Raw genomic sequence first — 12,177 nt, forward strand, 5'->3', positions numbered from 1 at the left:
AAGGGGAACTCACCTCACCCACCACCAATGTGTAGCACCCACCTGGGTGATGCACGGCAGCCATTTTGCGCCAGAACGCTCACCACACATTAGCGAAGGTGGAGAGGGAGAGAACATTTATTTAGCCAATTAAATGTGGGGATGATTTTTTTAGTGGCAAGTTTTTGCGAAAGCCAGATCTGGGATTTGACCAGGACACCGGGGAACCCCCTACTCTTAGCGATAAGTGTCATGGGATCTTTAATGACCACAGAGAGTCAGGACCTCGGTTTAACGTCTCATCCGAAAGACGGCCAAACACTGTACAATGAGAACCAAATATTTTGGAATATATGGGAATAAAAGATTATATGCATGTTGAGGGGCCTACTGTTTTACTAGTTTACCAAACCGTGATTCCTAAAGGAAAAATATCTAGTTTCAATCACTGTTATGTACTGTAGAAGTGATGTAAATGCATCTAATGACAGTGTGATCAGAGCTGTGCATGATCATTTCTGCAATGCGGGTCTACCACTTTTCATAGTGTTTATCTAGATTGTATTTGTAGTAATTTGGCTTTTGGTCTGATGAACACTGAGCACACACTTGAAGAGGGTCATAACTTGTGTTAAAAATACAAAAGACGGAGATGACATAACATTGACATACTGTAGGGAAGAAGAATAACAGAGCTCCAAGGTTGTCCTGCTGATTAGAAAAGTAGGTCATTAATTATGTACCAAGATCACTAGCTTGTCAGTTTTGATAAATTATCATGCTCCTAAAGACTATTTATTGTTTAGACTCGTTTAGCGCTGAGGACACATTTCTCAATGGTTTCCCCACACTAAAACTGGTCTGAACAGTTAAAAAAAAGTCATGAATTAATATGCACCAGAACAAGCAGATGAGCTCTAGTATGGATTATGAAACACTGTTATTTAAATCACCAATGCTGCTGTGAGCTGGGATTTTAGCTACATGATAATCCTTTAAAATGAATATATTGATGTGACGTAATGGGTTATTGCCCAGGCATGCCAACATTTATGTATGGCATGCTGATAATGACATCTATTTTTATAGAACTCGGGTGAAAATGTGATTTTAGTCGGAATATAGTAAGGATAGTGTGTGTGTGTATGTGTGTCTGTCTGTCTGTCTGTCTGCCTGTCTGGATGCGTGTTTCTGCAGATCATTAATTTAAAGCCATGTTGATTCCTGCCCTTAAAAACAGGAAGTTTTTTAAATGAGCTGCTACTTTAGGCAGAGTGGATGTAGATTAATTTCCATGTGATAACGGTTAAGACAGGATAAATCCTCTCTGTTTTTCCTTATGGTTTAGTTGCCAGATGGCCCACTGTAAATACTAGCTAGCAGGATGAGACCCGAGACTGAATTATCAACCCCTGTAATTAGCCATTTGTTCCAGTATGGCTCCTGTGCCCTTCCCCCTCCCCTCCATGCGTCTGGTCACATCTTCCTTCCCAGGCTGGGGCCTAATGGTCTCTCCTTCTTTATTCACACTTTTATTAGAAATTGCAGCTGTGTGCATGAGATTTGAAAGCAGACATTTCCATCCCTGCTAACAGTATAACCAACTGCCCAGGGTCACCATTCATCTCAGTGGTTCGGCGCTGCAAGCGAGAGGGCGCTTACTGCAGTATGTCAATCAAATAACACTGGAGAAACCACATTTAGTAGAAATGTTTCATTCGCAAAATTCAAGTTAAAACCTAACAGCTGTTCTTTAGATAAACAGAAAAATAATCCGTAGTACCTTACCATACCATTTTACTCTTATCATTTTGATTTGTGTCTAACTAAAGTTGAATTAATATTCTGAAGTGAACTACTGATTATTCAAATTTATTTTAAGTTCTCTGGGAAGAAGCCCATGGGCATTATTATTTTGGTCAAACCATGCATACACCCAAGTCTAGACTGTTTTATGAATTTTTTTTACATTCAGCGAGCAGTTTACCTATGATTTTTATTGCATTAACCTTGGGGTGACTTTTACATACTCTATATTTGGCCACACGCATTTTCACATGGCTCTAATGTATTCATGGCATTGAATATAGCACTGCTTTGGCTCTAGGTCATCTTGCGGAATTTGACCACGGAGGAGGTGTCCGTGTTCACCTATGAAGATTGGTTGTCCAAGACCAAAGGGCCCAAGCGGACCCTGACTTGTGAGATGGCTGCTGTGGTGGACGATGAGGAAATGGTGGAGAGAACGACCTATATCATACAGGTCAAGACCAGTGATGTCACAGGTGGGTCCAGCGTGTGGAATACACAGTATATTGTAATGTGCAGACCAAAGCTTCTGCTTGAGTTGACCAAGATCCATAATTGTATGAATTTTTATTATGATATGAACACTCCTTGCTAGACAATATCAAGAAGAATATTTTTTTTTTGCAAAGCTAATTAGAGAAGGTTTTTGCAAAGCTAAATTAAAACAGGACTAAAGTGATTGAATAAAGCAAACCTTAAGTGCTTCCCCAGTGTTGTATGAGGACTGCTACCACCTTTAAAACAGACAGGCAATGGGGAATAAGAAATAAAGACCCCGAAACTGACAGGCAGCCCCACTCCAAAGCGTGTCCTCATACTGTCTGTAGGTGAAAGCAGTTTGGACACACGTGACACGAAGAGTCAGGCACTGACGCATATTTCATAATACCTTTCATCCTGCCAGTTTCATCAAAATTCAAACAGCTCTCTTGACTGAGAAGTGCTGCATTCTGCATTTCAATGAGACAGCACCATTGCTAAATTAGCTGTCACTAACAGTACCAAAAGCAGTTCTGTTTAGACAGTATATGCTATGAGCGTACACACACAATCACACACGCGCACACATATACACACACATGCACCCACACACACACACGCACATACACACACCCACATCACGCACACACACGCACACACACCCACACACACACCCACAGCACGCATGCACACACACACACACACATATACACACACGCGTGCGCACACACGCACACACACACATATATGCCTTTCAGGCATGTTGGTATTGACCGAGGGGACAGTGCTTCTACACATTCCACCCTGCCAGAAGACAGGATCTGTCCTGAGGAATTCTGTAGGGAAATGGAGCATAGAGAGGGTGGAAATGCAGAAGGATTCTGATCCTTCACTGGTAAAGGTTATTTCAGCTTGGAGGTAATTGGCAGTCGATGGAATGAACAGAATGAAGGAATACTTAATGGATGGGAGCACTCTCCCCCCTCCCCCCTCTCCAGCTACACCACACAACAGAATTAGAGGAAAACAACCTCTTCTTCTTTCAAGGCAAGAAAAGCGTTTCCTGCAGCTGACGGTTCATCAGAAAATATCATCACATAGATCATTTAAGCACATATTGTGGCTCTTTTTTGTGATTGTGATTACAACCGTGCCTTTTGATCATCATTTAAAAAATAACTGGATTTTTTAATGCGTTTTCCAGTTGGAGATCTTTGTAAGGGGAATATTTTAATCAAGCGGGTGTAATGAAGATGTTGTTGCTGTTGTTTGCCCGTGTGGAGTCTGGCGTGCTGAGCATTTCTGCTCTTCCTCATTTCAACCTGGGCTCTGACTGGCATCACACATCCCCTCAGGGGCCTGTGCTTATATGTAGATCTCTCTATCGCTGTGACTGTAAAGCAGGAGATACTGTGCAATGTGCTTTCTCGGGGTGGGAATCTCAGAGTAACTCACGATATGATGCTATCACGATACATTTCCCGTGATACGATAGTATCACGATACAAGTGATTCCTCGATGGCCGATACATTGAAAGACAAGCATGTACTATACTGTACATCCTGATATCTGTGTAACTGAAGAAGAAAAAATACCCCCAGGCAAAATACTTTTTCAAAAAGCGTGATTCAGTCATGTGCTGTATTTATTCACTATTTTGGAAGGATGAAATACTTTGTAGTAACTCAATTTTTAAAAATCTGTGCAAATTAAGTTTAACGGGAAACCCTAAATAGCTAAATAAATTACAGCAAAACCAAACAAACAAAAAAAAAAACAAATTGCTATGTGAAATCTATCTAAAGTTTCAGATGGTGCATACATAACATTTATCAACAGTTTATGTTGAATATCTTAGCTACATCAACACTGAGCTAGCTAAGCAGTTTGGTGTAAATATGTGCCATATTTATTCAATTTAGCAAGTGTTATCACATAGGATACCTAACTATCCATGATATAAAACATATGGTGAGACTATTTTGACCTGAAATCAAATTGAATTTTAATACTAAGTTACACGAGTGACAGCGAAAACTTGCTTAAACGAGAGGGACTAGATTGAGTGTCTGGTTGCTAGGTAGCTAGCATCTGTGGTTTGCAGTATTTGCTGAAATCTTGAAGCAATGTTTCCATTGTATTGTAAACCAATTTTTATTACGAGATGCCAGTGGTTGTTTTCTGGATATTACTCTGACCCTCATGTGCTGCCAGGGAAACGGCACTTCTCTTGCTAATTGCCTTTTAATTTTGAATGCAAAAAGAAAAGAAGTGTTTTAATTTTTTCATAAGTTTAACAGTTCGCAACTATGGTATAAACAGGATAATCCATGATGAGACATGGGTTTATATGATTTTGAAAGAGGGTGATTCTTCGCCACCACGTCATGCAATAAAACATAAAGATAACATGCATTATAAAATGTATGTTTAAATAAAATATCAATATTATATCGTAGAAAAAAGTTCAGCAATACTATGCTGTAGCGATGTTTCCCCCACCTGCAATAATTTTCCTGCACCACCATCTTAGATGTGGTTTTACAGTCACTCTGCCGGTGGAGAACTTAAAAAAATAGCAGCTGTAAATCAATAAAGGTTTGCAGCCATCTTTAAAAAACCAAATAATCTAGTGTTACTACTATGGTTACTCTGGTAGTCAATGAAAACTGAATAATATGGTAACTCATGGATTCACCAATACCATTTTGACAGGCTGTTGGGTGTATTTATTTATTTATTTATTTATTTATTTATTTATTTATTTATTTATTTATTTATTTATTTATTTTTGGGGCTTTTTAATCCTAGGAACAGGGGCCATGATCTGAACAGCTGCACGGAAGGAAGCTGTCTTTGCTCTAATCTGGTCTGGGGGCCAAAATAAGGGGATAAAGCCACCAGTGTAAAACAAGGTTTTCCTAATATGAAGATTGTGCCCTTCTTCACTGAGACAACTCATCTTCTGTTGCATAAAATGTCTCGGTGCGAACGTGTATCTACTTGGAAGACTCAGTAATGCAGACAAATGGGAATACAGGGCTTTTTTTTGGTAATTCCAGCTATTACACATCTTATGCCTTGAAGGGTCTGGATGACCCTTGACCCCACCGTTTCCTGCAGAGCCTGTCGCCCAGGGCTGTGTTCAAGTTCAGCTCAGAGCCATCTGCTCTTTCCACTTTGATGATTTTCAGCATGTAATATGAATGTTCCATGGTCCCTGGTGCCAAATTCAGTAAATGTGCAACTTGGCAGAAGCGTACAGTTGTGTTAATGGGTGACAAATGTGTATTTACTACCTACTAATAATAACGGCATTGCACAGAGCATACTCCGATTACTTTCTGTTTAGGGAGGACATTATTTATGGCAATTGTTATGCAGTTGTGTTAGTCTGTGTGTATAATCATGCATCACAGAAATCATCAATCACTTTAAACATATGAAGACCGTACATACCAGGCTACTGCATATTTTTCGCAGTTATTAAACCGTATGACAAGTAAGACACACACATGTAGAGAGCAATTAACGGCTGATTTGTGAGGGAATTATTTGCCAAGTCCACTAGGGAGAAAGCACTCTTTAAAGAGAAATGAGGAATTTCATGTGTAGCTTCATTCCCCCCCCCCCCTCCCCACCCCCCTCGGACAAACAGTAATTACAAGATTACTGTATACTTGTTAACTTGGCATGCCAATCGCATTGTCTGAATGGTTGCACCGGCTCCGGGTCATTTTAGTGACCTCCAGAGCAATCCAGCAGGTTTTATACATTACAGCTCCTTATCTGTATTCATGGGAGTCAACATTGCTCAGTTTTTAATGTTTATTTATTTATTTTTGTTATTTGAGTCTTGTGATTAAAATGTAGTGAAACTACAATAATAAATAAGTGCAGAGTATGTGTTGACTTTTTTTGGAAAAGCCATTTTTTTTTTGCTTAATTGCTATGCTGTGATATGCAGTAATCATTAATGTGATTGCTGTTTTTGTCTTCATGTGACTAATTTTTCATACAGTGCAAGTTGGATGAAAAAAGATAAATAGAGTTAATTGAAAGCAACAACAAAAAACTGCCAGCAAAATGAAGTTCCATTAATTTCTACCTGGGAAGGCACCCTGATGATAGGGAGTTTCTGAGGCCGCTGGCTGCCAATACTAGTGCCATGTCTGTTCTCATTAAAGCCATGCCCTGATTGAATTGCCTATTATGGTTCAGTGATATAATATGTTATACAATAGCTGACTGTTCATTGAAGTGATTTGTTTTGTTTGTTTGTTTGTTTTTAGAAATTAAATTAACAACGCTGAAGATAGGGCCTGTGGCCATTTAGGTAATAAGAAGCCATAAATTCAGTGAAATACAGGGTTGATCCAATCACCCCAAAACCACATACGTGTCTACAATCACAAAAACTCCATCATTCCAAAAACCTAGTTAATGGCAATACAAAAATCTCCTCTGTCAGTATTCATGATGCAATAAAACCATAAAAATGAAACAATAATTGAAAAAAAAAATAAAACACTGGAGCAAAGAGGAATCTAATCTGCTGTTATTTAGAGGGAGTTTTACACAAATAGAGAACATAAACACGCGGCCGCCTCTGGCTGTAGTGCCCTCTGCTCACCTCCTTTCATTTGTTGCTCAGGTGGCTTCAAGCACAAATGCAAATGTGATTCGGGAGGAGGAAATGTGAATGGGAACAGTAATAGGCAACAAAAGAAATGTACACTAATTAGAAACTCTGATCATAAAAGTCTTAAACTCTGAAAAGCATATAACTGAAAAGATCTTGGCCTAACCGGCAAAGAATAAAAAAGGTGGGCCCCATAATTACAATCAGAGGTTTGATTTATTCCTGTCTCTTGTGTTTCTCATATAATATTCCAGTGTTGATTGATTAAGGGCTGATTCATTTCTGGATTTATAGACCTCATCACATCAACTCTTGTTAAAGAATAAACCCAACTCATTGTCTTGTCCTTTGAATTGCATGTCTGTTAGGAATATATGACTAGTCTGTGTGAAAGCACAGGGGCTTAATAGATTCTGTTTTCCCAGGGCTTATATTGCATTGTTTTGCTGTCAAAATTTGAAAAGTCGGAATACAAGAGTTGTGAAAATGAACTTCATAGCAATAACACAGGAATATAGAGAATGACAGTTGCAGGACAAAGTTGTGAAGTAATCATATTGAGATTGCACTATAAGGTCAATGTCTAGGTTGCAAATATTTAACTTCTAGTTTAATAAGTTGTTCACTGAGCACATGCCTTATGACAGTTCTCTTCCTTGGGAAATATGCTGCCAGAATAACTCTGCCCAATAGCATTGTGTGCTCTGGTCTGACCTTTGCTTAATTAATAAACTGTTGCTCAGCTGTAACTCCCTGAAACATAGCACAAAACTCCTTCTCTGGTTCTATGCGTATCTACAGTTGAATACAGTGTAGGGCAGAGCAACAGAAAATCCTGTTTTATGGGCCATTTCATCTCATGCTGTCATATTGAAATGCACTGAGCCTATCGGGTATTATCATAAGGATGGTACTTGTGACCTCACATGATATTTTTCACAAGCCCTGAGGCTCTGTTTGGCAGAATATGTTGGATCCTTAACTGCAGCTACCAATGTGCTTTGCTTCCATATTTTATTCTCTTATTGTCACAACTGTACTATGCGTATTTCTCAAATACTGCAGTAGGTATGGCATATTTGTACAACATCCTTTTTTCTGTATTAACCTCATTGAATGCATGAATTATATTTTATTTCATGCAGAAACTTAATTTAGGGAAAAAGGAGAAATGTGAGAAAGAAGTACAAGTTTGAAGGTACATTGTTTTATAGAATTTTATACACAACACTGAGCATGCTTGGATGTTAATCACTTAATTAACTCAGAAAGCACACCTTTGCCAAAGGACCATTTTCAATATATCTTTTATCCTTCATTTATGCAGGTGTTTCTTTTATTTTGGCAGTTAATATAGTAATATAGTAGTATCCTCCTCATTTTCCCTGGTTTAAAAACAAAATCCACTTTTTAAGGTCTGAGATCTATTTGAATCCTTAATCAGCTTGGCATTTTTTACTTTGATCAACTGACACCAGGTCCTGAGGACTAAATAAGTCTAAATGAAAGGTGTATTGCTTTGGTAACTTAATATCAAGCCACCTCTCCAACCAGCCCCCCCCCCCCCCCGCCCCAAAGCCTTCCTTTTAGTGATCCATCAGGGACATCTCTCCTTGTCATGAAGATGTGAGCATGAAGGGAAGTGGTGAAGGCCAAGCGTCACAGTTAGTTACTGCCTTTGCACTCTGTCGAAACTGCTCAGAGCCATAAGTACAGTGCTCTCAAAGAACCCACTAGACATCTGTAATCAGCCCCTAGTGGAGTCATACTGCCTGTAATTGATTTATTTATTTACTTATGTAACCTTTATCCAAGGAATTGTCCCATTGAGATTATAATTCTGTTTTCCAACTGAGCGCTGTCTTAGTAGGCAGGCAGACGTTCGAATAACAAAAAAAAAGCATTAAATTTACAAATAACTAAAATTAACACTACAAGAGCCATGACCAAAAATAAAAAGCGGAGCATGACATTGATGTAAAATTTCGTATAATTGCTCTTTTTTTCTTCAGAAGCGTAGATTATCAGGCTATTTCGGATATTCCAACAGAAATCATTTCTATATTTACTCAGCACTCAATGGTGGAGTAATATATACACTTGATAGTGTAAAGTCAGAATTCTCACCCAATCCGCTGCTGTGCTGGAGTTTGACCGTCTCCGCTTTTTGTCTTTACATTCTGTTGGTATTAAAGGGCTGAATGTTTCCTTACCTCTGTTCCCCATGAGATCATGCATGCTTGACTTTTGGCTCGTCTTGCCTTGTTTTGCTCGTCTGCGGGAGCCCTAACATGGCCATGATAATGGGAAATGTCTCCCGTCAAGTGGGCGTGTTGCTACACCAGAAAATCTTTATTAAATTCATATGGGGGATAGTCAGCTAGCCTAAGATAGTGAAAAGCTCCATCAGCTTTGATAAAGTGTCTGTCTGGTAAAATGCACAGCTGACTTCCTGCGGAGGCGCTCCGCTGTGCTGGTGATGTAGTGACTGGCGAGCTGCGTCCCTCTCTTTTCCCTCAGGGGCTGGCACGGACGCCAACGTGTGCCTCATCGTTTTCGGGGAGAACGGGGACACGGGCACCCTGGCGCTGAAGGAGTGCAGCAACACCAACAAGTTTGAGCGCAAGCAGACGGACGTGTTCCGCTTCCCCGACGTCCTGAGCCTGGGGGACCTGTCCAAAGTGAGGGTGTGGCACGACAATACAGGTTAGCCTGCGACATCCTACCTGTGCTTACAGAACGAGGCTCGGACCGGGGTCAGCACTGGGCTTAGTACGGAGAGCTCTGTTTGGACAAATTCACATAAACCTCTTTCATATCAGTGTTTGCTCAGAAATGTAGAGTTGTACATCATAGGATGCCTCGTGGATTGGCAAACAGACTCGGTTTGGTAGAATTAGTAAGTATCGGTGTGTCCTATTTTAGAAACACTTGTCAGGTTGTTTTGCCTGATGTGTGAAAACAGAAAGCCAGCGCATGAATAATGCAGTCCATTACAGCTCTGCTCCTGTCTGCTGATGTGAGCAGCGGAGAGGTGATGTGACAGGCCCTCTCATGCCAAATTTCCGGAGATTTCCATGCAGAGAAATTAAACATCATACCCCGTCGGGCTGATGATTATTTCGAAATCTTGCGAAACATTATCTGTGCGGCATTCAATGCACGTTTCAAGCAGCAGCTGTCATTCCTTATTTATGTCATCTTCAGCCTTCATTATAGCCAACCTTCACCAACAGTCACACGAACACTATAGTTGTATGGCATGAGACAGTATGTATGTATCATATCTTTTGGAGAAAATTAATCTTCTGGAGCAAAGCTGTAATATAGGGAAAAGTGTCTTCATTGCAATAAATCATTATATTATTACTAGGCGATGTCCTAATCCAGGGTGACCCATGCGTACTTTTTGAATTAAACTGGATTGATTGTGATGAAATACTTCATGCCACAACAGCAGTGCATTAGCCGAGGTCATTTATAGGAAAATGATAGTAAATGTGTTATAGACATAACAAGTCATGCAATACTATGGACATAAAACCTTGTAATGGAAGGTAGAGTTATGTAGGTTGCGATTCTATAAATAATGGTGCAGCCTCAACTGGAATATGGGATCAGAGTGGCATTAATGAGCGACCCTCCCGTATAGGCTCTATATTTACTGAGACTACTATGGTCATGCTCGATCATGAGTGGCCCTGGTTCTAGAGAGTCACTGTGTCACAGTGATCTATTTTCATCCTTAAAATCAGTTCAGACCCATGGAAATAGGTGAAGTGGGTTAACTGTGTTATCAGCTGCTTCAAAATGCCAAGGAAGCTGAATAACAACAAAGGAAGCAGACTCTTTGGCTCTCCAGGACCATGACTGAGGCCCACGGGCCGTGCCTTGGAGATACTCGCGCTGTATCACTGCGCTTGTTTGTGTCGTGGTGTGTGACAATCAGGTCCAGCTCCGGGCTGGCACCTGGAGCACATCGATGTGAAAGACGAGCTGCTGGACAAGACCTTCCGCTTCCCCTGCGACCGGTGGCTGGCCAAGAATGAGGACGACGGTCAGATCATGCGGGAGCTGCCATGTGCCAACAACGACTTCCTGGACCTCAACGAAAAGACGAGTGAGTCTGCTTTGGCATGCTTCATTTCAGAGCGTAGATACTGAAATGGGTAACGTAAGTCACTGAAATTGTATAAGCTTGTTTGATAAGAATATTGTAACAGAAATGAGAGACAATAGAGAGAATGACAGGGAATGATTGTGGAGTGGAAGTATTGTTTTTGGAAAGCTAGACAGTGTTGTATTAAGTTAACTTTTTGTATTTGTATTTGTATTCACTTAACTTCACCAAAAGCACTCTTTGAATTTAAATAACGCTTTTTGTTACATTTCTTTGAAAGAATATGAAATAGTCGTCACAACGTCTGACATGGATGACGCAGAGACCAAGGAAAATGTCTGGATTATACTTGAGGGGAGAAAGGGACGATCAAAGGAATTTGTAATGGAGAATTCATCCAAGAAAAAGCGGTTCTTAAGGTAAGTGTTTATTTATTTGACAATTCTATAATTGCCCACTTTTAAAAGCAAATTAATTTATGAGAATAATTAGAATCTCATCTCTTTATATTCATGAAATGCTATCATATTTACAGTTACAATACTGCATAAAAAGGAACTTACAGTTCAGAAACAAGCATAAAAGTTTGGTCAAACTTAATGTGTTGATGCATTCTTTTCCACGACATAATTATAACAGAAAAAAACTGTGCAATAAATGTTTACGGTACTTTTGTAAATAGAATTTTAACTTACTGAATGTGCGTATTTGTATCTTTCAGGGGGAGCACTGATAAATTTGAGTTTTCCTCTAAAACCTTGGGTGACATTGCGGGCATCTGCCTTGGGCACACTCCAAAGGATGGTAAAAAGGTGAAGAGCGAGGCCTACTGGCACGTGGAGGAGGTCATCATCACAGAGAAAGAGCTGGGAAACAAGTGAGTTCAGCTCAGTCCAGCAGGAGAGGTCACTGAGATTTCTACACCCCAGGATATCGACTCTCTTTGCTAGCATTTTATTTTGAAAAAATATTAAGGGTGTGAATAATTGTGACGCCTATACTTTTATGGAAATATATCACTAATTAAACAAAAAAATATTTCTCTGAACAATTGTATTAGTATAAAATTTATAATTTTTCCCATTTTTGAACATAAGAATGCATATAGCCTGTATTGTTAATTTTATGCAGCCTGTTCGTCTTGAT

At 39.8% G+C, this 12,177-nt stretch overlaps 1 protein-coding gene across 3 annotated transcripts in view; it reads left to right on the forward strand.

The window, feature by feature from the left end:
* Positions 1 to 12,177, forward strand: part of LOC118212839 (lipoxygenase homology domain-containing protein 1-like) — a 57,713-nt gene that overhangs the window by 40,806 nt on the left and 4,730 nt on the right. For all 3 annotated transcript variants that reach the window (XM_035391233.1, XM_035391234.1, XM_035391232.1), the window contains 5 exons: positions 2,087 to 2,264; positions 9,432 to 9,617; positions 10,861 to 11,031; positions 11,312 to 11,450; positions 11,753 to 11,908. In XM_035391233.1, the coding sequence (XP_035247124.1) occupies positions 2,087 to 2,264; positions 9,432 to 9,617; positions 10,861 to 11,031; positions 11,312 to 11,450; positions 11,753 to 11,908 (830 nt within the window). The remainder of the gene's footprint in view (positions 1 to 2,086; positions 2,265 to 9,431; positions 9,618 to 10,860; positions 11,032 to 11,311; positions 11,451 to 11,752; positions 11,909 to 12,177) is intronic.

Source organism: Anguilla anguilla, chromosome 14, assembly GCF_013347855.1.
Source record: "Anguilla anguilla isolate fAngAng1 chromosome 14, fAngAng1.pri, whole genome shotgun sequence".
Classification (NCBI taxonomy): domain Eukaryota; kingdom Metazoa; phylum Chordata; class Actinopteri; order Anguilliformes; family Anguillidae; genus Anguilla; species Anguilla anguilla.